At 47.3% G+C, this 23,675-nt stretch overlaps 1 protein-coding gene across 1 annotated transcript in view; it reads right to left on the reverse strand.

The window, feature by feature from the left end:
* MOCOS (molybdenum cofactor sulfurase) overlaps positions 1 to 12,410 on the reverse strand; it is a 51,493-nt gene extending 39,083 nt beyond the window's left edge. Inside the window, exons 1-4 of the mRNA XM_046671387.1 lie at positions 12,131 to 12,410; positions 5,955 to 6,044; positions 3,088 to 3,154; positions 1,567 to 2,208 (exon numbers count right to left, since the gene is read on the reverse strand). Coding sequence (XP_046527343.1) covers positions 1,567 to 2,208; positions 3,088 to 3,154; positions 5,955 to 6,044; positions 12,131 to 12,272 — 941 coding nt within the window. The 5' untranslated portion in view covers positions 12,273 to 12,410. The remainder of the gene's footprint in view (positions 1 to 1,566; positions 2,209 to 3,087; positions 3,155 to 5,954; positions 6,045 to 12,130) is intronic.
* Positions 12,411 to 23,675: the final 11,265 nt, after the last annotated feature.

Consider the following 23,675-nt stretch of genomic DNA (forward strand, 5'->3'; position numbering starts at 1 on the left):
GAAGAACCCACAACGAAGAATACACAACTATGTACCGGGGGGCTTTGGGGAGAAAAAGGAAAAAAAATAAAATCTTAAAAAAAAAAAAAAAAATTAAAAAAAAAAAAAATAATACATTCAGCTTTCTGGGAATCTTGGTGTTGCACCTGCTATGAAGCAACCCACCAAAATGGAGGGAAAGAGGTCTGGTCCAGCCCAACCCAACCACGCCCGGCCCGTAATGAGCGGCCCCACTTCTCTTAGCCATCAGGTGTCCCTATTGGCTCAATAAAGTTTGGGTTGTCATTTTGTTCTGCCTTTAATTTATATGATGTTGTGCCTGTCATTCTGTTCTTACTTGGTTATACTACATGCTATATTATCACACTTGGATTCAAAAGGTTTACATTAGCCTTCCTGTTTTAGAATCCCCCAACCACGGAGAAGTCTCAAATAAAGGAGACATCACATAGCCTCATAACAATTCGATGCCAACTGCATCTTGGCGCTTCATCTACATCAGCTCTAAAGAATCGTTTCCTTTTAGACACCTACTTTATAGGAAAAACATGAGGTGCAGCGAGATCGAGTCATGTGCCCCTGCTCCCACAGCTGGTGTGCATGGAGCCACGATTCACTCCCCAGTGATCCAGCTGTGGGGCCTACACGTTTGACCAATGACTCTACTGCCAAGGCCACGCTCCTATCTTCAGGACCCTCTTGGCACCTGGGTCTGTCGGGGATATGACCCACCTTCCCATCCAGGGCCTGGGCCTTCTCAGGCACGAGCAGGAAAACTAGCTCCCTGCCTCAACCCCATGGTATCTCCTGCTGTTGGACCCATCAGAACCCTGGGTCACCTGCCATTTTCACCCTCTCATGCATTCAACCATACGGGTCCCAGCCATTGCCATCTGGGAGATTCCTGGGCATGACCCACATCACCTGCCTCTGCACCCTGAGGAGGACACATAGACCAACAAACCCAGGCAGAGGCCTACACCATTTGAGGGCAAGTAGTTGCCTGCCCTCGAACTTCCTTTGTAACTCACAGTGGGGCTCGCAGAGGCTGCTGTTAAGGGTGCCCGGCAAGTCTGGTGGCCTCTGGTTTAACTGACTCCTCTTGTTAACTGGGTGCCAAGCTGAGCTGATTCTAGCTGCTGAAGAACTACCTGTGCTGTCAACACGTATGCACAGTTGTTCAAACGGAGCCATCTTTTTAAGTCCCTGCTTTAATTGCTGCCGCCTTTGTCAGTGCTCTGGGCCAAGGCCTGGTGGCCCTCCCTCTAGGCCCCCTTGAGAGCCTGTCACCCCTTCTGCTTGCAGCCCTTATCTGCAGGCCTTTGTCCTCCCACACTGTGGAGAAGCCCACAAATGGGGGCAGAGTCCCCTGAGCCACCCGTGGCACATGCCAGCTGACCTCTGCCTCCCAGATCTGAGCCGTGCCACCAGCCTCCATCCCTGCCAGCAACAGCCAACTCCCCTGATCCCAGTGGGCCAGCCTGATCCCTTGCACAATCCTACAGGTGACACATGCCAGACCCAGCCTTGCTGAACTCCAGCCAGCCACTCTCTTGGCGAGGTTACCTTTCAACGACCGACTGTCTCGGGACATAGAAGTCTTCTCCTGCAAGGTAGGCAGCCGCCGTGCCTCCTCCAAAATAGGTTTTCCTCAGCAGAGGAGCCGTACGATTATTCACCAGCAGAGCACCCAGGCCGGTGGGGAATCCAAAGATCTTATAGAAGGAGAGGGGGACAAAGTCGGCCTGGTGAATAGACAGGTCCAAAGGCGAGGTGCTCACGTGGGAGGCTGCATCGAGCAGCACGAACCACTTCCCAGGCACGCTCACAGGGCACATCCGCCCGGACTTGACCTCTCCTATCCAAGAGAGGGGGTATCGGGTTCCGGAAAAGTTACTCTGAGCTGGGTAACAGAAGAGATGCGGAAGCAGGCAGTTGGGGTCGCTGGTGGCAGTCGCCAGTTTCTCCGCTGACCACAAGTCCTCTGGCCTGACCGGGATGGAAGTGACGTTCATGGCCATGGTGACCTTCCTCATGCCCACCACAGAGGTATGGCTGTCGGTGAGGTAACAGAACCGACTCCCGCTGCTCTCCGGGCCCGGGGACACCCACGGGAAGGCCTCTGCCACCAGTTTAAGAGCAGCTGTGCAGCCGGCTGTGAAAATCACACTGTAGTCGTCTGGGGAGGTGTGGAAGTGCGCCAGGATCCTGGAAGAGGCACAGCATCATGGCAACTCCGTCCAGTGTTAAACACTTGGAGGTAGTGTAGTTCTGCCAAATATGACACCTCTCTACCTTAACAGCTAGGAAAACCCCAGGTAGACTTTGCCACACTTGTGAAGTTAGGGCATGGGCAGAGGAAATTATGGAAAGAGATGAGAAACAGGTTCAAACTGGCAAAATCAACTTGCCTCCCAAGTCCCCATCCTACCTGGATAAGACAAAAATCCACACCTACCCTAATCTCAGCTGAAGTCACCCCTCCTTGGTCTACTATCTGGCTTTATCATAACAAGCTTCAAGTCATCAACTTGTTTCACATTGTTTTTAATATTGGCAACCCAGTATCACTTTCGAATTGGAAATAATTAGAAATTGTATCCATTCAAGTAACTACCTGGAAATTACTTACCAAAAACTAATTATTACATGTGGAAAAATATAAAGAACGGCTTAACATGCAAATATCAGTAAAAAGTGGGAAAAAGATGAAGAAAACAAGATGCCTAATGAAACATGAAAAGAAAAACCAAAGGGACTGTTTTTCTTCTCTCTGAAAAAAGACTTAGAAAGCTGGGTCACTCTCTGTTACTCTGGCCCTCAGGAATTCTGGCATCTGCTCAGAGCCACACACAACAGCTGTGCACACCTCAGAGCCCCCTACCTATGCTTCTGCCTGGCTCCACACCTCCTCACTCTCACCTTCCCATCCTCTGCCCCCGATGTTTATCATTGTGCATGTGTGGCCATTTAGCTGAGTGTGATCTTCCTAAAAGCAACTCAGAACCTTTGTGGGATGCGGGCAGGTGGTAGGAAGGAAGTCCATCCCCAGCAATGCCCACTCAGCCTGGCGCCTCTGCCGCTCACCTGTAGCGCACCTGCTCCACGGTGTCATGGGTGAGCTTGCTGCTGACGTTCTGGCTGTGAGGGTTACCTGGTAGGTTACAGAGACAAAGCCATTGAGTCACTACTTATGGTCTCTCCTTTTGTGTTCTTCCAAAACCTTCTCCCTCAAAAAGTTCAGCATAAAACTACTATATGACCCAGCAATGCCACTCCTGTATACTCAAAAGAAATGAAAACATGGGCATACAAATATTCATGAACATGAATGTTTAGAGCAGCTTTACTCATAAAGCCAAACTCTGGGAACAACATAAATGCCCATGAGCTGGTGAACACATAGACAAAATGTGGTATATCCATACAATGGGAAATTATTCAGCAATAAAAAGGAACAAACTACTGGCTATGTCATGAATGAACCTCAAAAACATGCTAAGTGAAAGACGCCAGACACATGAGGTCACATATCATAAGATTCCATTTACATGAAATGTCCAGCAAAGGCAACTGTACAGAGATACAGAAAGTAGTAGATCAGCGGTTGCCTGGGGCTGGGAGGGCAATGGGAATCAACTGTAAATGGGCATCAGAGATCTCAATGGGGGAATGAAAATGTTCTTTCTGACTATGGTGATGGTTGCACCACTCGGCAGTTACTAAAAATCATTGTACTGTACACTTGAAAGAGGTGAATTTTATGATACGTAAAATCTAACGTAATAAAGCTGTTAAAGAAACAAGCCAAAAACCCTCACCTCACTAGTATAACAAGACAGGATCAGGGAAGAGCTGGAAGTCAGCTCAGAGGCAGCCAGCCCAATGCAAGAACCTTTTCTACAAGTTCCCTGACAGATGGTGAGCCCAGCTCTGCTCGTTAACTCCAGGGAACCCTGTACACAATCTCAGGAGGCTGCCCTTTCCCCTAACCCCAAAACAGAGCCACGAATGCCTCTTAATCTAAGGCCCCATCTGTTGCCCTGCATTCACACCCCTGCTCCTGGCACTATTCCTGCAAAAACACATCTCTCTCCTCTTCCAAATACGTGACAGGAGCTGTGACACCTCCTCTTAGCCACCCATTCTCAACGCTAAAGGCTCTCCTAATTTCACCCTTCCCTTGTCAGTTTCTAGTTTTTCTCCCCTCCTGGTGTCCCTCCCAGTGTGTGCCCCAGAGTATCATTATCTCCCTCAAAACACAGCCCCCAGGCATGAACACAGACCCTTGAAGGGCCTGACCCTCAGGGCTGGGCACCACCACTTCTCAGGAGCAGGACCACATGTGCACGTTACACAGTCTTGGCCTTTTTGGTTTTGGTTTCTTTTTTTCTCAAACCACACTGGAGGGTTATACTGAATGTCTGGCCACTGAAGCTACTAATGTTCCTTTTCCACATCAGCTAGGAACTGTGGGACTTGGTACTTATCCTTGTTGCCCTTCATCACCTTGGTTTTCAGTCCCACATCATTAGGATCACCTGCAGTCCTGATTCTGTCATCTCTCAGGCCAGCACCAGGGTTATGACTCTTGCAAAGGTGAAAGAAGGAGAATTGCAGGTCTCCTTGCAAATCATGGATTAAAATCAAGCTAAAGTCCCTCACTGGCATCCTCCCTGGAGACTGTTCCCCAGATTTAAATATCTGTGGGCTGCCCAGAGCCTGAGTGCGGCATCACAGGACTGTCATGAACCGAGGCAGGCTGGTGGGGGCTGAGGGCTTGTGCTCTGGAGCCAGACCGCCTGGAGACTCAACTCCCCCAGCTCCAGCACCTCCTGACTGCATGGCCTCAGGTTAGTTACCTACCCTCTCTGAGAGGGACCCTGTTTCTTCATCTGTAAAACAGCAGTGATAACAGAACCCGTACCTTAGCTCCTTTGATAACAGAAGCTTGTCATGAGGATGGAGAGAGAATACAGATGAAGTACCTGAATTGTCATGAGTGCTCAGTAAACGTTATCTTTGCTTTGACACCACCACTGCTACAGGTGTTACTGCTGCTATTAGTTCCAACTCCCTTTAAAGTTATCTCCTGATTACCTTGCGCTGCTGATTAATGCCCTCAATGACTGCCCACTGTTTCTAGAGTAAACATCACACTGTATGGAGCACCTACAAGGCATCTTCCCACCTCTCCATTCATACCTCCACCCCTCTCCCCTACTCCCTGTGTTCCTGAGCTGCTTCCTAAAACCACTACAGGGTCTTACCTCATGCTGTTCCCTCTGCCTGGAATACCCTTCTCCTCCTCTTTTCCAGGTGAATTCCTGCTCCTTCTCCAGCATCCACTCCACTCCTAAAGAAGCTTTCCCTGACACTCACACTGCCAGCTCACTGTCATTCTGCAGACATAGACCCCCATGGCACTAGGGCCTTTTGTTCATAGCCCTTCACACGGGTGACAATTTACATTTATTTGGTAATTTACACTTGATTAAGGTCTTGTCTTGACTAGACCATAGTCCACAAAGGCAGGGACTGTGTTTACTTTGTTCTCATTACAGCACCACGCCCAGGACACGAAAGAGGCTTAATAAACATTATGGAGTGAATGAAGGAATAAATGTTCCTCCTGCCGCCCCACCCTCTGCACCGTGCCAGTCCCACAGGGTCATCACACCATCAAAGAGTACCTTCATGCCTTTGTGCATTTCCTGACACTGACCCCTTCTTCTGGAAGTAACTTGTGTGTCCCCGTGCCAGTTCTTCCCATCCCAACAATACATGTATTAGATTGACCCTGGGTGACCCCCTCTCACATGGGGCTTATTCAGCTTTGGGTGCTCACCATGGTCCTAGTCTATTAATCCAACATTTATTAAGTAGAGAAATATCAGCTGAATGTAGCTGGCTAATGTTCAAAGCAAAAGTCAGTGTTGGTGTGTTTTTCTTACCATAAACATTTTCCACGAGATCTTTAGTGAAGCTTGTGAGCTGGCTCTGGGAGAACAATGTGGCTCCCGCATGGTCAAGGTAGACGGTTCCTGAAAGAAAACACAAAATAAACCTGTGGTGTTTTCCATAGGTCTTCCACTTATTTGACCTCAATCTTGTTTGTGTGTGCCTGACCAGTGCCTATTTGATGTATGTAGACATAATATCAGGCCACTGATTTCTCCCAGTCTCTTGATACGTACTTCTTAATCCACTGGCAGGCGTGAGCAATGCAGGAATAGCACTTTCTATATTTAAAGACTTTTCAAGCCCTGAGAGAGCGTTTCTGACTAACCAGCTCTCTGAGGAACCTGGAAGAGCATCTCACGTAGAGAAGGAGCCCAACAGCCGTTGGTGATTAACATAAATCTATTTCACCTTATGACTCACACCCTATTCTGCAAGTTCCGTGCAGTTTCTCGAGTGGGGCGAGCCCTGATTCTGTTTCCCACAGTGAATTCTACAATCCTCAACCCTAGACCAGCTTTGAGAGCTTCAAAGAATACTAGGATGTAAAGGATCTTTCCAGTCTCTCTCAGAAACAGAGAAATGCAAATTTAGATGAAAGTGAGATATTTGAGCCTGACCCATCAGATTGGCCAAGTTCAAAAGGTTGGACAATTCACTGTGTGGGTGAGGATGTAGGGAAACAGGCTGGCTGGTACATGGCTGAGGAGGGTAAATGGGTACAACCTCTTCATGGATAGCAATTTGGCGATAACGGTCACACTTTAAAATGCAAACTCTCTTTGACCCAGCAATTCCTCTGTTAGGAATTTATCTTATAAATACCCATGCTTTTGTGAATGGCCTTTCTATGAGGATATTCAGTACAGCACTGTCTGCAGTAGCAAAAGATTGGAAATGACTTAAATGTCCACCAACATGTATTTAAAATAAAGAATTCTTGTACACCTCTCTAGTACTTTATAAGTACTAATACGGAACAAACTCTGAGATACGTTTTCAAGAACATCCAATATGAATAGATTCATCCTTTCTTTCCTTCACTTAAATATTTTTTGTTTGTTTTATAACAGCTTTATTGAGATATAACTCACATACTATAAAGCCTGCCCTTTTAAAATTGTATAATTTAGAGGTTTTAGAATATTCATAAAGTTCTGCAACCATCACCATATCTAATTTTAGAACATTTCATTCATCCCAAAAAGAGACCCCATACCTATTACCAATAACTCCCCAATCCACTCAGCCCCACCCCCTGGCAGCCACTAATCCACTTTCTGTCTCTATAGATTTCCCTGTTCTGGACATTTCATATAAATGGAATCATACAATATGTGGCCTTTTGTGTCTGGCTTCTTTCACTTAGCATAATATCTTCCAGGTGCCTCCATATCGCAGCATGTATCAAAACTTCATTCCTTTTTATAATTGAATAGTATTCTACTGTGTGGATATACCACCTTTCATTTATCCATTCATCCACTGATGAACATTTACGTTGTTTCCATTATTATAAATAATGCAGCTATGAATATGTGTGTATAAGTTTTTGTGCGGACACATGTTTTCTCTCTTTCGGTGAGTTGTCCTTTCCCTTTTGTTTTTTACTTTCTTGATGGTATCCATTGAAGCATGGAAGTGTTTAATTTTGATGAAATCCAATTTGTCTATTTTTGTTATCACTGCTTTTATTTTTAGTGTCATAAGAAACCATTGCCTAACCCAAGGTTCTGATGATTTTTGCTTAGGCTTTCTTCTAAGAGTTTTATACTTTTAGATTTTATATTTAGGCCTTTGATCCGTTTTCAGTTAATTTTTTAATACAGTGTAAGGTAGGGGTCCAAGTTCATCCTTTTGAATGTGGATATTAAGTTGTCCCAACACCATTTGTTGAAGAGACTACTTTTCCCTCTGTTGAACTGTCTTGGCATTCTGTTGGAAATCAATTAGCCGTAGATATATGGGTTTATTTCTGAACTTACAATTCTGCTCCATTGGTCTATGTGTCTATCCTTATGCAAATAGCACACTGTCTTGATTACTGTAACTTTATATAAATTTTACTTACTTTACTTTTATGGAAAGTGCAAGTCTTTCAACTTTGTTATTTTTCAACATTGCTTTTGCTGTTCTGGGTCACTTGATTTATATATGAATTTTAGGATCAACTTGTCGATTTCCGCAAAAAAAAGTACCTGGGATTTTGATAGGAATTGCATGAAATCTGTAGGTCAATTTGGAGAGTATTGCCATCTTAACAATATTAAGTCTTCAAATCCATGAATACAGGATGTCTTTCCATTATTTAGATCTTCTTTTATTTCTTTCAAGGATGTTTTGTAGTTTTCAGTGTATAATCCTTTGTACTTCTTTGGATACATTTATTCCTATGTATTTTATTTTTTGATGCTTCCCTTTATTTCATTTTCATAGTGTTTACTGCTAGTGTATAGAAATTGAAATGATATTTGTATATTGCTCTTGTATCCCATGACTTTGCTGAATTTGTTTTTTAGTTCTAATAGTTCTGTGTGTGGGTTCCTTAGGCTTTTCTATATATAAGATTATGTTATCAGCAAGTAGAGATGTTATACTTCTTCCTTTCCAATCTAGGTGCCTTTTATTTCATTTTCTTGCCAAATTGTCTTAGTTAGAACTTCTAGTGCAATGCTGAACAGAAGTAGCGAGAACAGACATCCTTATCTTATTCCTGATCATGGGGTAAAGCTTTCAGTCTTTCACTATTAGGTATGACGTTAGTTGTGGTTTTCTGTAGATGGTCTTTATCAGGTTGATTAAATTTCCTTTTATTCCTAGCTTACTGAGAGTTTTTACACTCAAGAAATATTTATTGAGCACTCATTATGGCACAAGCACTGTTCTAAGCACTGGGGACACAACAGCAGACAAAATACAAGCTGGTATGATAGTGACAGAGAGAGACTATAAGCAAATAAAGTGACAGAGAAAGACAATAAGCAAATAAATATAAACTATGTCAGAGGATGAGAAATGTTATGGCTCAATTATGTTAAAAAAAAAAACAACAACCATGTACACACATATAAATATAGACACACAAGATACGGGTGGCAGCAGTTGACACTGGGGTGGCCACAAGGGCTGTGGCTGGAGGAGAGGGGGGCTCCCTGGCCATTCTTCATCCTCCTTTGGCACCTTTTGAATTTGGTACCATGTAAATGTATTACCTAGTCCAAAAAATTAGTTTTAAAATAATGTTCTCTTTTACCGATGATTCAGAAATACAAAGGTACCACACCAAAAGAAAGACTTGCATCCGCCCAACCATCAGGGAGATGATCATGTGAAGCCCCAGTGACATGTGACACCTGAGGGGCTGCCAAGGGCACCACACGCCTTGCCCACAGTCTTCTGCAGGGCCAGGAAGCCATTTGGGAGAAAGCTGCTTTGGCCTTTGGTCCAGTAATTAATTTTGCAAAACAGGGCAGAGATCTGATCTTAGTAGGACAGCCAGCACAGTAGTTAGTGCAGAATCCAAGTCAACCAACCTAGGCTGAATCCTGCTCCCCACTGTGGATTCCTGTGCCTTCATCTGCAAGTGAGGTATGTGTTAAATGAGTTGGTGTTTGACAGCACCCAGTCCAGTGCCTGGTGCACAGTAAACACTCCACAAGGTTTGGCTGTTATTAGAAGAAGCAGGCAAACAATTCCAAAATCAGTTGGCCTTAGACCTTCAGGAAAGGACATTCCAGGGTCTCTTCTGGCTCATGCACCTTCAGTTCTTGGTTCCACACAGGGTGAATAGCCATCAGTCAGCACCCTGAGGCTTCAAGATCCACTTGAACCACATCTGTGTAATCAATATGCTCCTTTCACCAAAACGAGGAAATTCCCAACCAATTGGTTAGGCAAAATATTTCAGCACTTAAAGATTAAGCATTTAATTATCCAGACGACCACTGAACCAGACAAATTCTCAACCTGCAGAAAAACTATGGCGGGGGGGGGGGGGGGGAAGGGGGAGGAAGGGGAGGCGAAGGTTATGTTATTTTGGTTTGGTTGGTTGTTTTTTTTTCCCTGCCCTCTCTCCAGTTCATTTGTTTCTATGTGGAAAAAAGAGGGGATATGTACCAGGACTCCCCGCGGTGGGAGGGTGGAGTTTCATCCACAAAAGTTTACTTGAACCATAATGTAGAGGGAATGGTGGGAACTTGCACTAAATAGACAGATAGATTGAGAGAGAGATAGACAGACAGACAGACAGATGGATGCTACACACAACACAACCACAAACACAGCAGCTGTTAAAGGGGCTCTGAAGGCCAGCCTGGCAGCCTGGCTATCACATCCAAACTTTACCTTTGAGGGAAAAGGTGCTGTTCTCTGAGGGCCAAGAGAGAAACAAAGAGGGGACCAGAAGTGCCTCCACTTTCCCAGGGCAGTGTGGAGGGAAGAGGTGGGTGAATGATGGGAGTTAGGGATCAGAGCTGGAGGCAATTAGGGGATTAAGGAGGTGTGGTGCTGAAATAATTACCTACTGAATGATAACAGCCTCTGGGATTTGTTTCAAAAGAATGGGGAGCGTCTGCACCTGTGGGTGTTCATTGTTTCCCTCTCTCTATTTCTGTGGGTGGGAATTTCCATAATAAAAAAAAGTTCTGAGAGAGGGAGACAGGGAGAGAGAGAGAAAGAAAGAGAGGGAGAGACTGTGGAAGCAGAGGGAGGGGCGCTGTTTCCAGCAGGTGACTGCCACCGTGGAAAATGGGGAGGGAGTAGAGAGAGGCCAGTAGACAGTCCCCTGTCTCCTTCCTGGGATCCCCTAGCAACGTACAGACGGGGGACACACAAGAAGGAGGCCGCATCCCTTAAAGCCCCCAAAGGGAAAAAGACTCACAATCCGAAACATGAGGAAATGACCTGAAAAGCTGAAATCAGCCACCTGATTAATGAAACCTAAGTCGTGGTTGCTGTTTCACCGCAAGCAGGGGACTGGTCATCAACTGTTCACCACGACAGAATAAAATTATACACCTCAGGGGTCGTCCCTGTGGCCGAGTGGTTGCGTTCGCGCGCTCCGCTTCGGTGGCCCAGGGTTTCGCCGGTTGGAATCCTGGGCGCGGACATGGCACCGCTCCTCGGGCCATGCTGGGGCGGCGTCCCACAGACCACAACTGGAAGGATTCACAACTAAAAATACACAACTATGTACTGGGGAGGTTTGGGGGAGAAAAAGGAAAAACAAACTCTTTAAAAAAAATTATACACCTCAAATCCCGGCGCCCGACGCCAAGACCTGCCCACTTACCCTTCAGCCCCTCCCTGCTCTACCGGCAAGCGGTTCTGAGACTCGAGGAAGCCCTTCACCCAAGGTCCCTGGCAAAAGGGTGAGCCCCCACCCCGTGCGGGCCCCCGACCCGCCCTGCAGCAATGGGCTGGGGACGGCCACAGGGCCCGATCGAGCTTGATTTCGAATTTACCCCGCCTGTTCCGCTTTGCGGAACTCAAAGGCACGATGCGGTCCCGGCTCTCACGTCCAGTTTACAGGCTCACCTTGTACTTAAAATTCACATTCCACGCTTTGCTAATTCAAGTCCCCCAGCGAGCTGGAGTTCGGAGGCATTGTTCTGAGCGCACGAGTGAGAAAACTGAGGTTTCGAAAATAAAAGTTGCTGCGAGTGATCCCACCGCAGTCCGCAGGAGCGCAGCTTCGGAAGGCTCCGCCCGGCGGCCGAAGCCCCTTGGTCCCAACCCGGAGCGCTGGCCGCCCACGCACTGTTCCCGTTCCCGGGGAGCATCCGAACTGTCACGGCCCGGGACTCTCCTGCATTTTGCAACCCCGGCTCCAGCTGGACCTTTTGGAGTTGGGAGTCTCGCGGCAAGCGAAAGCAAAAAGATTCCTAAGGAGGGCGGAGACAGGTGATAGAGGACTAGGCTGGTCCTGCACCACTGGAAAGTCTAAGGAGCAAGAGTAGCAAGAAGTCTTGGGGCTTGGGACCTCAGGGAGCCGCGTCTACGAAACGGACGCATGGACACATCCCTCAAGGTCTTTCGATTTCAAATGCATCCCAAATGAGGTAACGCCGCTCCCACCTGGAGCAAAAGCTCCTGCTACGTCGGTTCCAGAAACCGCGCGCCCCCCACGGCCACCTGGCCAGCCCCGCGCAGGTGTCCCCGCCGGCCTCACCTGCCAGGCGGCCGAATTCGCGCGCCCGCAGCTCGCGCAGGCTGCGCGCACCGTAGCCATAGGCTAGCCGCTGCGCGCTCGAGTCCCGGAACTGCGCGAAGTTCAGCAGCTCGGCCCCCGGCTGCGCCGCGCCACCGGCCATGACCCAGGCCTGCCTGCCGCGCCGTCCGGGTCGCCCGGGCCGGGCGGGGGAAACGCCGAGGCCGGCCCGCCCGGACTCCGCCTCCGCCACGCCCGGCGCGCCTCCCCGCCCGCCGGTGGCACCGGGTCTGCGGCCGAGGGGCGGTGCCTCTCGGGACCGCCCGGTTTGCCTGGGGCGCGCTGACTCAAGGAGTTTCACTTCTTTCCTGACCTTTGCCCCTCAGGGGCGGGGCGGGGCGGGGCGGGGCGGGGCGGGGGGAGAGTGCCCGTTTTGGTTGTCTCTTTGAACAGCTCCCCAACGGAGCCCACGGAGGTGCCCCCAGACACTTGGAACACAAGTTCTCATTTATCTGTGGTCCCTCGGAGAGGCTGGTGGAAGAAGCAACGAACTGCGTTTTGCTGCTCGGCATCCTGGAACCTGGCGATGCTCCTCGGGACTCTTCCGGGCCCGAACCGCGCACAGCGCCCGGGACCCCCTCTCTCCGTGGCAGGACCCTCGTGTACCGGGCGGGAGTTTGTAAGGAGACTTCCTGGGGTGCTGCTCCCCAGTAGGGCGTGTGCTCCGCGTATCCGAATGCGGCTGACCATTGGGTGAACGAGAAGAAAGATTGGGGATCCCCGAGGTTGGTTAATAAGGTCTCGGCGGCTGCGCACCGTCGAAACGGGTCGCTTGGGTGCGACCTAGACAGGAGCACCTCCTCCTCTCTGCCCTCGGGCCTGCATCCTGGGTGCCAGAGGCAGAGCGGCGCTGTCCCGAGGCACCACTGCCTCACGAATGGAGGGCAGGCCAAACCCACATGCGGAAAGTGCCGGGCCTGCTTCCGCTGGTGGAGTGAGAGGGGACGAGGTACTGGGATCCCAGGAAAGGTGCTCCGTGTGAAACCAAGTTGGGGGGCCCTAATGCGGAACCTGCTGCGAAGGAGAGCAACGTGCTGGGGACTCAGGTGAGGGGACCCAAGGTGGGGGCCCAGGAGTGGCCCACTGGCTCTCGATGCATACCGCGGTGGGACGAGGTGGGAAGGGCGCCCATGCCACAAGCTTACTGCCTGCGCTGCGCCAGACCCGCGGTCTCCCAGGGCGTGCGCCGCAGATGCCTTGGGATGCGTGATGATGCGGGCAGCAGAGTCCCCGGCCCACCCTCTGCCTGTATGAAAAGCGCCCCGAGGGTTCTGCCCCTCGGTGGCCCAGCGTGAGAGGCGTGGAAGGCCGCGCACAGCCCTGCCCCTCTTGGCCTAGCCCCCCAACACCAGGGCTGAGAAAGACCCAGGGAGGGGGGTGCTCGTTGCGTCCCTGGCTGGAGGAGGGGGTTCCTGGGCTGCAGCGCTAGAGCCGGTGGCCCGGCAACGCCATGCCTCGGTGCCCTCTGCCCGCAGACCGCCTCAGCTCGTCTCGCACTGCCGATACCCGGGATCTTACTCGCTGAGCCACATACTTGTTCTGGTAGGAATGAATGTAGTGATGAATAAATGCCCGTGTTTTCTCATTAGCATCACTGCCCACCCCACCCCGCTGCGCATACCTTCTGGCCATACTCCACCCGGAATCTTGGGCACTGATGCCATCTTGGACCCTCTCCACTGCACTCCCTCCTGTAAAGATGACTTCCAGCAACAATAACAAGAGCAGGCACTACACTGGACACGTGTACACTCTTACCTGTACTAATTATTCAACAGTTACATAAGCAGATCCATGAGGTGGCTCTTACAGGTGGGGAAGCTAAGGCAGAGAGAGAGAGAAGATAGACAAGCTAGCACCTGGGAAGTCAGTCTCCAGAGCCTACCCAGTCAAGTGTGTTTCGCGACTTTTCTGCTGCAAGCCTCTGTGGTTCTCAGGGCCTCAGTTTCCCCATCTCTAAGTTGGGAGAGTGGTGGGGATTGGTGCTCCCAGCAACAGTACAATGTGTGTGCCCCTCGCCCCTCCTTTCATTGCCCTCCTTCCCAGTGAGGATCTCCTCTAGGCCAGGCTTTTCAGGCATTAACTTGTATGAATCGCCTGGAAGCCAATTAAAATGCAGATTCTGATTCTTTAAGATTGGGGTGGGGCCTGAGGTTCTGTGTTTCTAACTAGCCTGCGTGAGGCTGTCGGGGGTCCATGGACTGCCCTCTGAGGAGTAAGGTCATTTCTCTGGGAATGTAAGGAGTACTTCTCCTCCATGTGTTCCATGGCCAAGTAACCAATCCAAGTCCTCAGGGTGCTACTTCAGGACAAGCTTGCCTAGGGAACAATCTGAATGGGCCAAGTCAGAACTCTTTTCAAAAAATTTTAATTGTGGTAAAATATACATAACATAAAATTTACCATCTTAGCCATTTTTAAGTGCACGTTTCAGTGGTGTTAAGTACATTCACATTGTTGTGCAACCAAGCTTGAGAATTCTTTTCACCTTGCAAAAGTGAAACTCTGTACCCATTAAATAACAACTCTCCTTTGCCCCCTCTCCTGGCCTCTGTCAACCACCATTCTATGTTCTGCCTCTATGAATTTGGCTACTTTACGTACCTCATACAGTATTTTTTTTCCTTCTTCTTCCTCTTTTTCCCAAAGCCCCCGAGTACATAGTTGTGTATTCTAGTTGTGAGTGCCTCTGGTTGTGCTATGTGGGATGCTGCCTCAGCATGGCCTGATGAGTGGTGCCATGTCCACACGTGGGATCTGAACCAGCGAAACTGTGGGCCTCCGAAGCGGAGCATGAACTTAACCACTTGCCACGGGGCCAGCCTTTCATACAGTATTTGTCTTTTTGTGACTGGCTTATTTCACTTAGCATAATGTTCCTGTTGTAGTGTGTGTTCAAAATTTCCTTCCTTTTTAAGGCTGGACATTTTGTTGATCCATTCAGCTGTCATTGGACACTTGGATTACTTCCACCTCTTGGCTACTGTGAATAATGCTACTATGAACATGGGTACAAATATCTGTTTGACACCCTGCTTTCAATTCTTTTGGATATATAACCAGAAATGGGATTGCTGGATCATGTGGTAATTCTCTTTTTCATTTTTGAGGAACTGCCATACAGTTTTCCATAGCAGCTGCACCATTTTACATTCCCACCAACAGTGCACAAGGGTTCCAATTTCCCCACATTCTCACCAACACTTATTTTCTGTTTTTTTTTTTTTTAAATAGTAGCCATCCTACTGTGTGTGAGGTGGCATCTCATTGTGGTTTTGATTTGCATTTCCCTAATGATTAGTGATGTTGAGTATCTTTTCATGTGTTTATTGACTATTTGTATGCCTTCTTTGGAGAAATGTCTATTCAAGTCCTTTGAGCATTTTTTAAATTGGGTTGTTAGTTTTTTTATTGTTGAGTTGTAGCAGTTCTTTATATATTCTGGATATTAACCCCTCATCAAGTATTGATTTGCAGTACTTTCTCCCATTCTGTAGGTTGCCATTTCACTCTGTTGATTGTATCCTTTGATGACTAGTGCAGAACTCTTAAAGGTCATTAAAAATCACTGAACTGCAATTTAGTCAAGAAGCATCTTTAAGCCCCTGGCTCTGAGCACTGCATGCTCAGGAAGATGTGAGGACATTATGCCTACAGCCACGTAGGAAATGACACAAGGCAATGGGGACTGAGTGTCCTATCGCTGGTTCAGGATGCAGGCGTAGAATTACAGGAGAGAGGAGAGAAAGGGGCTACTTCCAACCAGGGCATCCAGGGAGGGCACTCCAAAGGAGGAAGCCTTTGACCTGGGCCATAGCAATGAGCCTGTGAAGAGGGGAGGGAAAATGGTGGGGTGTGGGGGGACACCGGGAGCCTCAGCGTCTAATTGACACTCTGAGGTGCATTTCACCAAGATTCCCCAGGCCTCTCCTGCCAGAAGGAGACTGTCAGAAATCGGATTGCTCATTCTCACCATGCCTGAAGCGGAGCCTCGGACCCCCATCAATGAATGTCTTACATATGTTCGTCGTTCAGTGAGCTCCTGGGTCCTGTGCTATAGGCCTGCCCTGCCTGGTCTCACCTGGTCCAGCTGCTGGCCCTGGGGCCTTGGAGGAGCCTGAGCTGGTCCATGCTGGGGTCCCAGGCAGTCAGCCTCCGCACCCAAAGTTTACAGCTTTGTAGGGAAACAGCTCTTCAGGGCCTCCTTACAGCTCTCTCTCACCGGGAACCATGAAAAATACATACCTAGGGGTCAGATTGGTCAGACAGGAGAGATGGCCCCGATTTTGTACTTAAAGTTCCTCCCCCTTGGTGAGGGTTTGTTCCTGGTCCAGTTCACCTAGCCTGGTTCTCAGGATGATGTGTCCCCTGGCAATCTGCTCCATTCGTGAGAATCTCCACTATACCTAAGGCATTCGCTCACGTATTCTTCATCTGGCTAAGGGACAGAAATTTCAGTCTGAAGATTTTTGAGCATGAAGGTGGCACCAAGAGGTGATTTAAGCAGAACTGTCTAATGGCCATGACCAGGATGGATGGGGTGGTGAGAACTGGGGCAGGAAAATCAGCTACAACTTGTAACTGCTTGAATCACTGAAGATGAAAACGGGCTTTGACAGGTGCATTCGTTCAGTGTTCATCGGGCAGCTGCTCCTTGTTAGGAACATGGCAGGTGCTGGGGAGACAGGAGTCAGTAAGGCGGCCCCTGTGCCTGAGAGGCCCCTGGGACAGTGAAGGAGATGGGTCCACGGTCAGATCACCCCTCCACGCTGCAGAGTGCTGGAGAAGGGAGCTTCCTGAAAAAGTGGAGGCTGTGGAGAGAAAGCCTCCCTAACCTGGGACTCCAGAGGGTCCTAGAAGAGAAGGTAGGGGAGGGAGGGCAGCATTCCATGTGCAAAGGCTGGAGGTGCATGTAGGGGAGGAAGACAGTTCCTCTACTCTCTACGTCCTTCTGGCTGGTCTAAGAACTAAATTGACATGAGACAGAATAACAGGAGAAAAATCAAAGTTTAATAACACGTATACACAGGAGAAACCTGGGAAAACTGAGTAACTCGCCAAAATGACCAAAGCTACCACCTTAAATACCATCTTCTGCTAAACACAAAGAAGGATGTTGCGGGTTGTGGTTTGGGACTTCACAGGGGAGGAAGGCAATTCACATGGAGACGGAAGAGCAAATGTTTGACAAACAAGTGTTTCCTGGGCCATCCATAGACAGTGGGACCTGAATGAGATCTTTTGATAAAATGGCCTTTGCTAGATGCCTTCCTGTCTACCACACCTAGAATTATCTATGGTGTTAGCGCCTTCCTGGGACAGGCCTTCTATCTTAAATTCTTTTAGGAAGTTAGGGTTAGGGGGAAGGTCAAAGTTTCCTTCAGAGTTTTTTGTCCTTAAAAATAATCAAGCCAAAGAGACACATTGGGTGGTGGTGGGGGGGGGGGGGGTCAATTTTCATCCCCCACATGCAAAAAGTCTCAGAAAATTCTAGAAGCAGGACCTTCAATAAGGCTGGAGCACAGGATGTGGTTGTACGGGAATGAGGGGTGGGGACAGGAAATGAGAAAAGGAGTGTGTCAGACTCTGCAGTGCAGAGGAGCCTGGCCAGCGTCCAGGAGGGATGGGAAGATGCCAGGGAGTTCCCACAGGAGAGTGGCTGGCTCAGAGGCATGTCTGACACTCCTGGCAGTACTGAGAAGGTGCTTGAGTGTGGGGAGGCTGCAGGCAGTGCTGCCTGTCAGATCCTGGGCAGGAGTACTGGCAAGGAGTGATGAGGGCCTGATCTGAGGCCCACATGGTACAGAAGTGATGGAATTCAGGGACAAATGGGGACTGAGGGAGGCCTAGCTCAGGGTGGCTCTGCACTGTCAGACTGACAGATGGGGTGGGTGCAGGGACAAGGGGACCTAGGCTCAGAGAGACAATGTGGAGCTTGGTTCAGGATATCCAAGTGGAGATTTATGCCCAGGGCTCAGGAAGGACAGTGTCCAGGGTTGGAGACACAGCTCATGGGGGGGTGCCTGTGGAGAGGTCACCTCGAGAGCTCTGGAGTGTTCAGCGAAAGAGGGCAGAGCCCTACGGACAGTGACATTTAAGGAGTGTCTGCCTCCATGCTACTGACAGGCAAGAAAGTACAATCAGAAACATGGGAGGAGAGCCAGAGGAAAGTTCCTGGATGCCATCTAAGGCCGAAAGGCCAGTTAGGACAAGGACTGAACAGATTATTGGACTTGCTGGTTAGATGGTATGTGGTGAGAAGCTGTTATCTCAGTGGGGATACAATGGTCAAGACTTAAATAGTGAGGAAGGGGGGCTGGCCCGGTGGCTTAGTGGTTAAGTTTGCGGGCTCTGCTTTGGGGGTCCAGGGTTCATGGGTTTGGATCCCAGGTGCAGACCTACACACTGCTCATCAAGCCATGATGTGGTGGCATCCCACATACAAAACAGAGGAAGATTGGCACAGATGTTAGCTCAGGGACAATCTTCCTCAAGCAAAAAAGATGAAGATTGGCAATAGATGTTAGCTCAAGGCCAGTCTTCCTCACACACACAAAAATAGTGAGGAAAGGTAGAGGTTTTCCCACTGGCTTAAATTCCCGAGGCCTCTTGATCATAGAGGTATTTGGGAGCTGCAATTATGATGGATCAAATTTCCTGCCAGGTTGTTGGGATGGGGGGTGGGTGTTTCAGAGGAGGCTGAATTTGGTTTCGATAATGAAATTAATTTAGGATTTCCTGCTAGAGTGAAATGCATACCTCCCTAACAGGGAGAACCTGCTGACCTAAATACTCCGGTCCCTGAGAAATGAGAAGAGGGCTTGCACAACAGGAAGTAATAAGAGGGACGGCAATGGAGCAGGTTTCTCTCCAAAGCCTGGCAGAGCAGAAGCTCTGGCAGAAACAACTTGAGAGCACTGGAAAGAAAGATCAGAAACCCCAAGAAGCTCCCTCCCCTAGAGTGACAGGAGACCTTTTTGGTAAATAGAAGCTAAAAGGACCAGAAGTGAGAGCCCAGAAATAAACCTAAGCATATACAGTCAACCAATATTTGACAAAGGAGTGAAGAATACTCAATGGAGAAAAGATAGTCTCTTTAGTAAATGGTGCTGGATAACTGAATATTCACATGTAAAAGAATGAAACTGGATCCCTATCTCACACCACTTGCAAAGATTAACTCAAAATGAATAAAAGACTTAAATAGGAGACCTGAAACCATGAAACTCCTAGGAGAAAACGTAGGAATAAAGATCCTTGAGATAGGTCTTGGCAATGATTTTTTGGATATGACACCTAAAGCATAAGCAACAAAATTAAAAATAAACAAGTGGGACTACGTCAAACTAAAGAGCTTCTGCACAGGAAAAGAAACCATCAACAGAGTGAAAAGACAACCTACAGAATGAGAAAAATACTTGCCAACCATATATCTGATAAGGTGTTAATATCCAAAATTATAAAGAACTCATACAACTCAATAGAAAAAAAAAAAAATCCTAAGGGCCCGCCCTGTGGCCGAGTGGTTATGTTTGCATTCTCCGCTTTGGCGGTGCAGGGTTTCGCCGGTTTGGATCCTGGGCATGGACATGGCACCGCTCGTGGGGCCATGCTGAGGCGGCATCCCACATGCCACAACTAGAAGGACCCACAACTAAAAATATACAACTATGTACCAGGGGGCTTTGGAGAGAAAAAGGAAAAATAAAAATCTTACAAAAAAAAAAAAAATTGAAAAATGGGCAAAAGATCTGAATAGATGTTTTTCCAAAGAAGATATATCAAAGGCCCAACAGATACATGAAAAGATGCTCAACATCATTAGTCACTAGGGAAATGCAAATTAAAACCACAATGAGATATCACCTCACATCTGTTAGAATGGCCATCATGAAAAAGACGAGATAACAAATGCTGGTGAAGGGAACCCTTGTGTACTGTTGGTGGAATTGTAAATTGTTACAGCCACTATGGAAAAACACTACGGAAGATCCTCAAGAAACTAAAACTAGAACTACCATATGATCCAGCAATTCCATTTCTGGGAATATATCTAAAGGAAATGAAAATAACTCGAAAGATATCTGCACCCCCATGTTCACAGCGTTATTTACAATAGCCAAGACATGGAAACAATCTAAGTGTCCATCAACAGATGAATGGATATAGAAGTTGTGGTATATATAAACGATGGAATATTATTCAGCCATAAAAAATGAGGAAATCCTATCATTTGCAACTACATGGATAGACCTTGAGGGCATTATACTAAGTGAAATATGTCAGACAGAGAAAGACAAACACTGTATGATCTCACTTATATGTGGAATCTGAAAAAAAAAAACACACACACACACATGCACCAAACTCCTAGAAAAAGAGATCAGACTTGTGGTTACCAGCAGCAGAAGGTCAGGGTAGGGGAGATTGAAGGAAGATGTTCAAAAGGTACAAACTTCCAGTTATAATATAAGTACTAGGGATGTAATGCACAACATGATGACTATAGTTAACACTGCTGGATGATATATAGGAAAGGTGTTAAGAGCTCTCATTGCATGGAGAAAATTTTTTTTTCCTTTTCTTCTTTCTTTTCATTTTATTTATTTTTTATTTCTTTTATTTGTTTTTATTTATTTATTTTCATATGAGATGATGGATGTTAGCTGAGCCTATCGTGGTAACTGTTTCATAATATATGTAAATCAAGGCATCATGCTGTACACCTTAAACTTATACAGTGATGTATGTTAATTATTTCTCAATAAAACTGGGGGGGGGAAAAGAAGCTCAAGGGGCAGCTTGGAATCACAATATGGTTGGGAACAATGCTTCCTCTGCCAGCCAGCCGACTGTTTGTCAAACTCACATATCCTTGAATTCAGCAAATATTTGAGAATACATTGTGCTAGATGCTGTGGAGGATAAAAAAACAAACCTGAGGCCCAGATATTTAGGCTTTAGTAGGCTTGTATAGTGGGCTTTCATTGGTTGCCTACCCAGCACTCATTGCCTGTCTGATTTTGCTTTGGAAAACCACCCCACCTAGCACAGCCATGTGGTCCCAATGGGACTGACCCTACCTCCAGCTCCAAAATAGCTAAACTCATGGCTCTTGCTACATCAGACGGGTAGGCCTAAGCCACTCAATGTGTGGTTTTCCCCTGCCCACTGCGATTAGTTCCAGATGTTTGGGTCAGAGTAAAGCTACGGACTTAATGTTTAAAGGTTTATTCTCTTTGAAATGAGCAAGGAAATCTATAACCTCAAGGGCTCGCTTTCATCTACCTCATAGCCATGAGGGAGGGCAGACTTAGGGGAAAACGGACACATGGAGGGGGCAGAGCTGAGAGAATTAGAGAAAGGGAAACAGTGCCCTGATCAAACCATATCTGAACTGTCTTACCACTGGAGTTTTTTTCAGTTATATGAGCCAATAATTTCCTGTATCACTTTGAGACAAACCTTCTTACTAGAAAAGCATTTAATCAATACAGCTTAAGACATACATAAATAAAAGATAGGAAGTGACAAATGCCATAAAAGAAAATGAACATAAAATACCATTCAGAGGAACAATACTTGAAATGAGAGGATTAATAAAGGCTCTATGGAGGTGACATGAGCTGAGCTTTATTTAACTGTAATAGTAACAGATACCAGTTATTGGTGTCTTATATGTAGGCCCTGGGCTAGCATTTTTCATGTCCTGGCTTGTTTAATCCTCAAAACAACCCTACAAGGTGGTTACTTCTTATGAAATGAAACTAACATTTGCTCTTTCTTCCAGAATAAAGCACCCCGATTCTCAGCTGAGCACATGGCCACCTACAATAAAGATTTCATTTCCTAGCCTCTCCTGAAGTATAGCCACAAGACTAAATTCTGGCCATGGAGATTAAGCAGAACCATGTGGACTTTCAGGACGTTTTCTTCAAGTTAGGGGCAAGCCTTTTCTTATGCCTTCCTACTTTCTGCTGGCTAGAATGCAAAGATCATGGCAGAAGGCGAAGCAACCATTCTAGTGAGGAAGCCACACACTGAGGATGGCAGACAGCAAAGAAAGAGAGCCCGGGTCCCCTGACCATGTTGAGAAATATCCCTGCCTGTCCTGGTCTGTCTACCTTGACTCCTTTTGAGAGAGAAAACCTCTATCTTGCCAGAGGGTACATTTTGCATTTTCTTTCACACACAGTTGAATCAAATACACTATCTCCATCTGCAGAGATGAGGGGGGAAGCTTACCCAAAGTTATAGCCAGTGTGAGCGAGGATTCAAATGCACTTCTGATTCCTCAAGTCCAGGTTCCAACTCTCACCTGGATTGCCTTGAGAAATACATAGGACTTGTACAGAAGTGGGTAGGCCTGGCATTCCTCTTACAGACAACTCAGGATTTGCTAAGGTGGCCAGGATTTCTAATTTAAAAGAATGATTCTGTCCTTGTATTTTATTCCTGAATTTGCTTAGTCCCCCTCCAATTCCCACATTCTCCCTCTGGAATCAATAACCAACTCTGCTTCCCCTGAGGCTATTGAGAAGACAGTGATTTGGCTCTTTGTTGTCTAAGGTGAACTGGAACCACCACCCCATCAGCTCTCCTCCATCTAGGAAAGTTATATAGGTCAGGAGACAGCAACTGCTTAGGCTGGCACTTGGCATCAATCTGAACTTTGATGCTGTGAATCAGGCAAAGAAATGAGATATCAGGGGGAATGGGGAAGGGCAGGTCGGGAATTCTGAAAAACTCCTCACCTCCTCTGGAGCAAAGTTCCAAGAGTGCCTTTTTGCTTTAGATATTATGAATTACTACAATATAGTTCAAAGGGTGCTCCTTTAGAAGACTAAGAGATGCATGTGTAAAGTTACCATGTATATGTACAAATTACAACGCAGACTGCCCAAATGTACAGCCAAGTCCTCTGACCACTTACTGAACTGAATGACACAGGTGATTACTGGGGAATATGCTTCAGGACAATGTGGGAAAACTGTCTATATACAAAGTCAAGGGACAAATTAAAACGATAACTGACCATAACTCCATCTCTTCAAAGCTAGTCTGCCTGCTTTCAAGGAAACTTAGGTTGAGTTCAGTGCTGAAAAAGGCGCTAAAGGATTAGGTTAGTCTGCTGAATCTGCTCTGGAATCCCATATGCACGGGATCAGAACAAATCCCTGTGTGCCGATGAGAGTAAAAACTCAGATCCTTCAGCTGACAAGAAAGGAAACAGTACTTCAGAGCATCCTGGTCTCTGAGGTTGGAAAGCTCAGATGCTCACTACCTTGAGGCACACATTTGCATGCACGCATGCACACGTGCACACTCTGGGGGGCCTAAGACAAGTTTATACAATCTCAATAGTCTAGAACTGCACGGTCCAAATATGGATGGCCTCTAGCCACATGTGGCTACTGAGCACTTGAATGTGGTCAGTCCAAATGGAGATTGGCTCTAAGTGTAAAATACACTTCGTATTATACAAAGTGTTTATACCAAAAGAAGT

Source organism: Equus quagga, chromosome 9, assembly GCF_021613505.1.
Source record: "Equus quagga isolate Etosha38 chromosome 9, UCLA_HA_Equagga_1.0, whole genome shotgun sequence".
NCBI classification, from domain to species: Eukaryota; Metazoa; Chordata; class Mammalia; order Perissodactyla; family Equidae; genus Equus; species Equus quagga.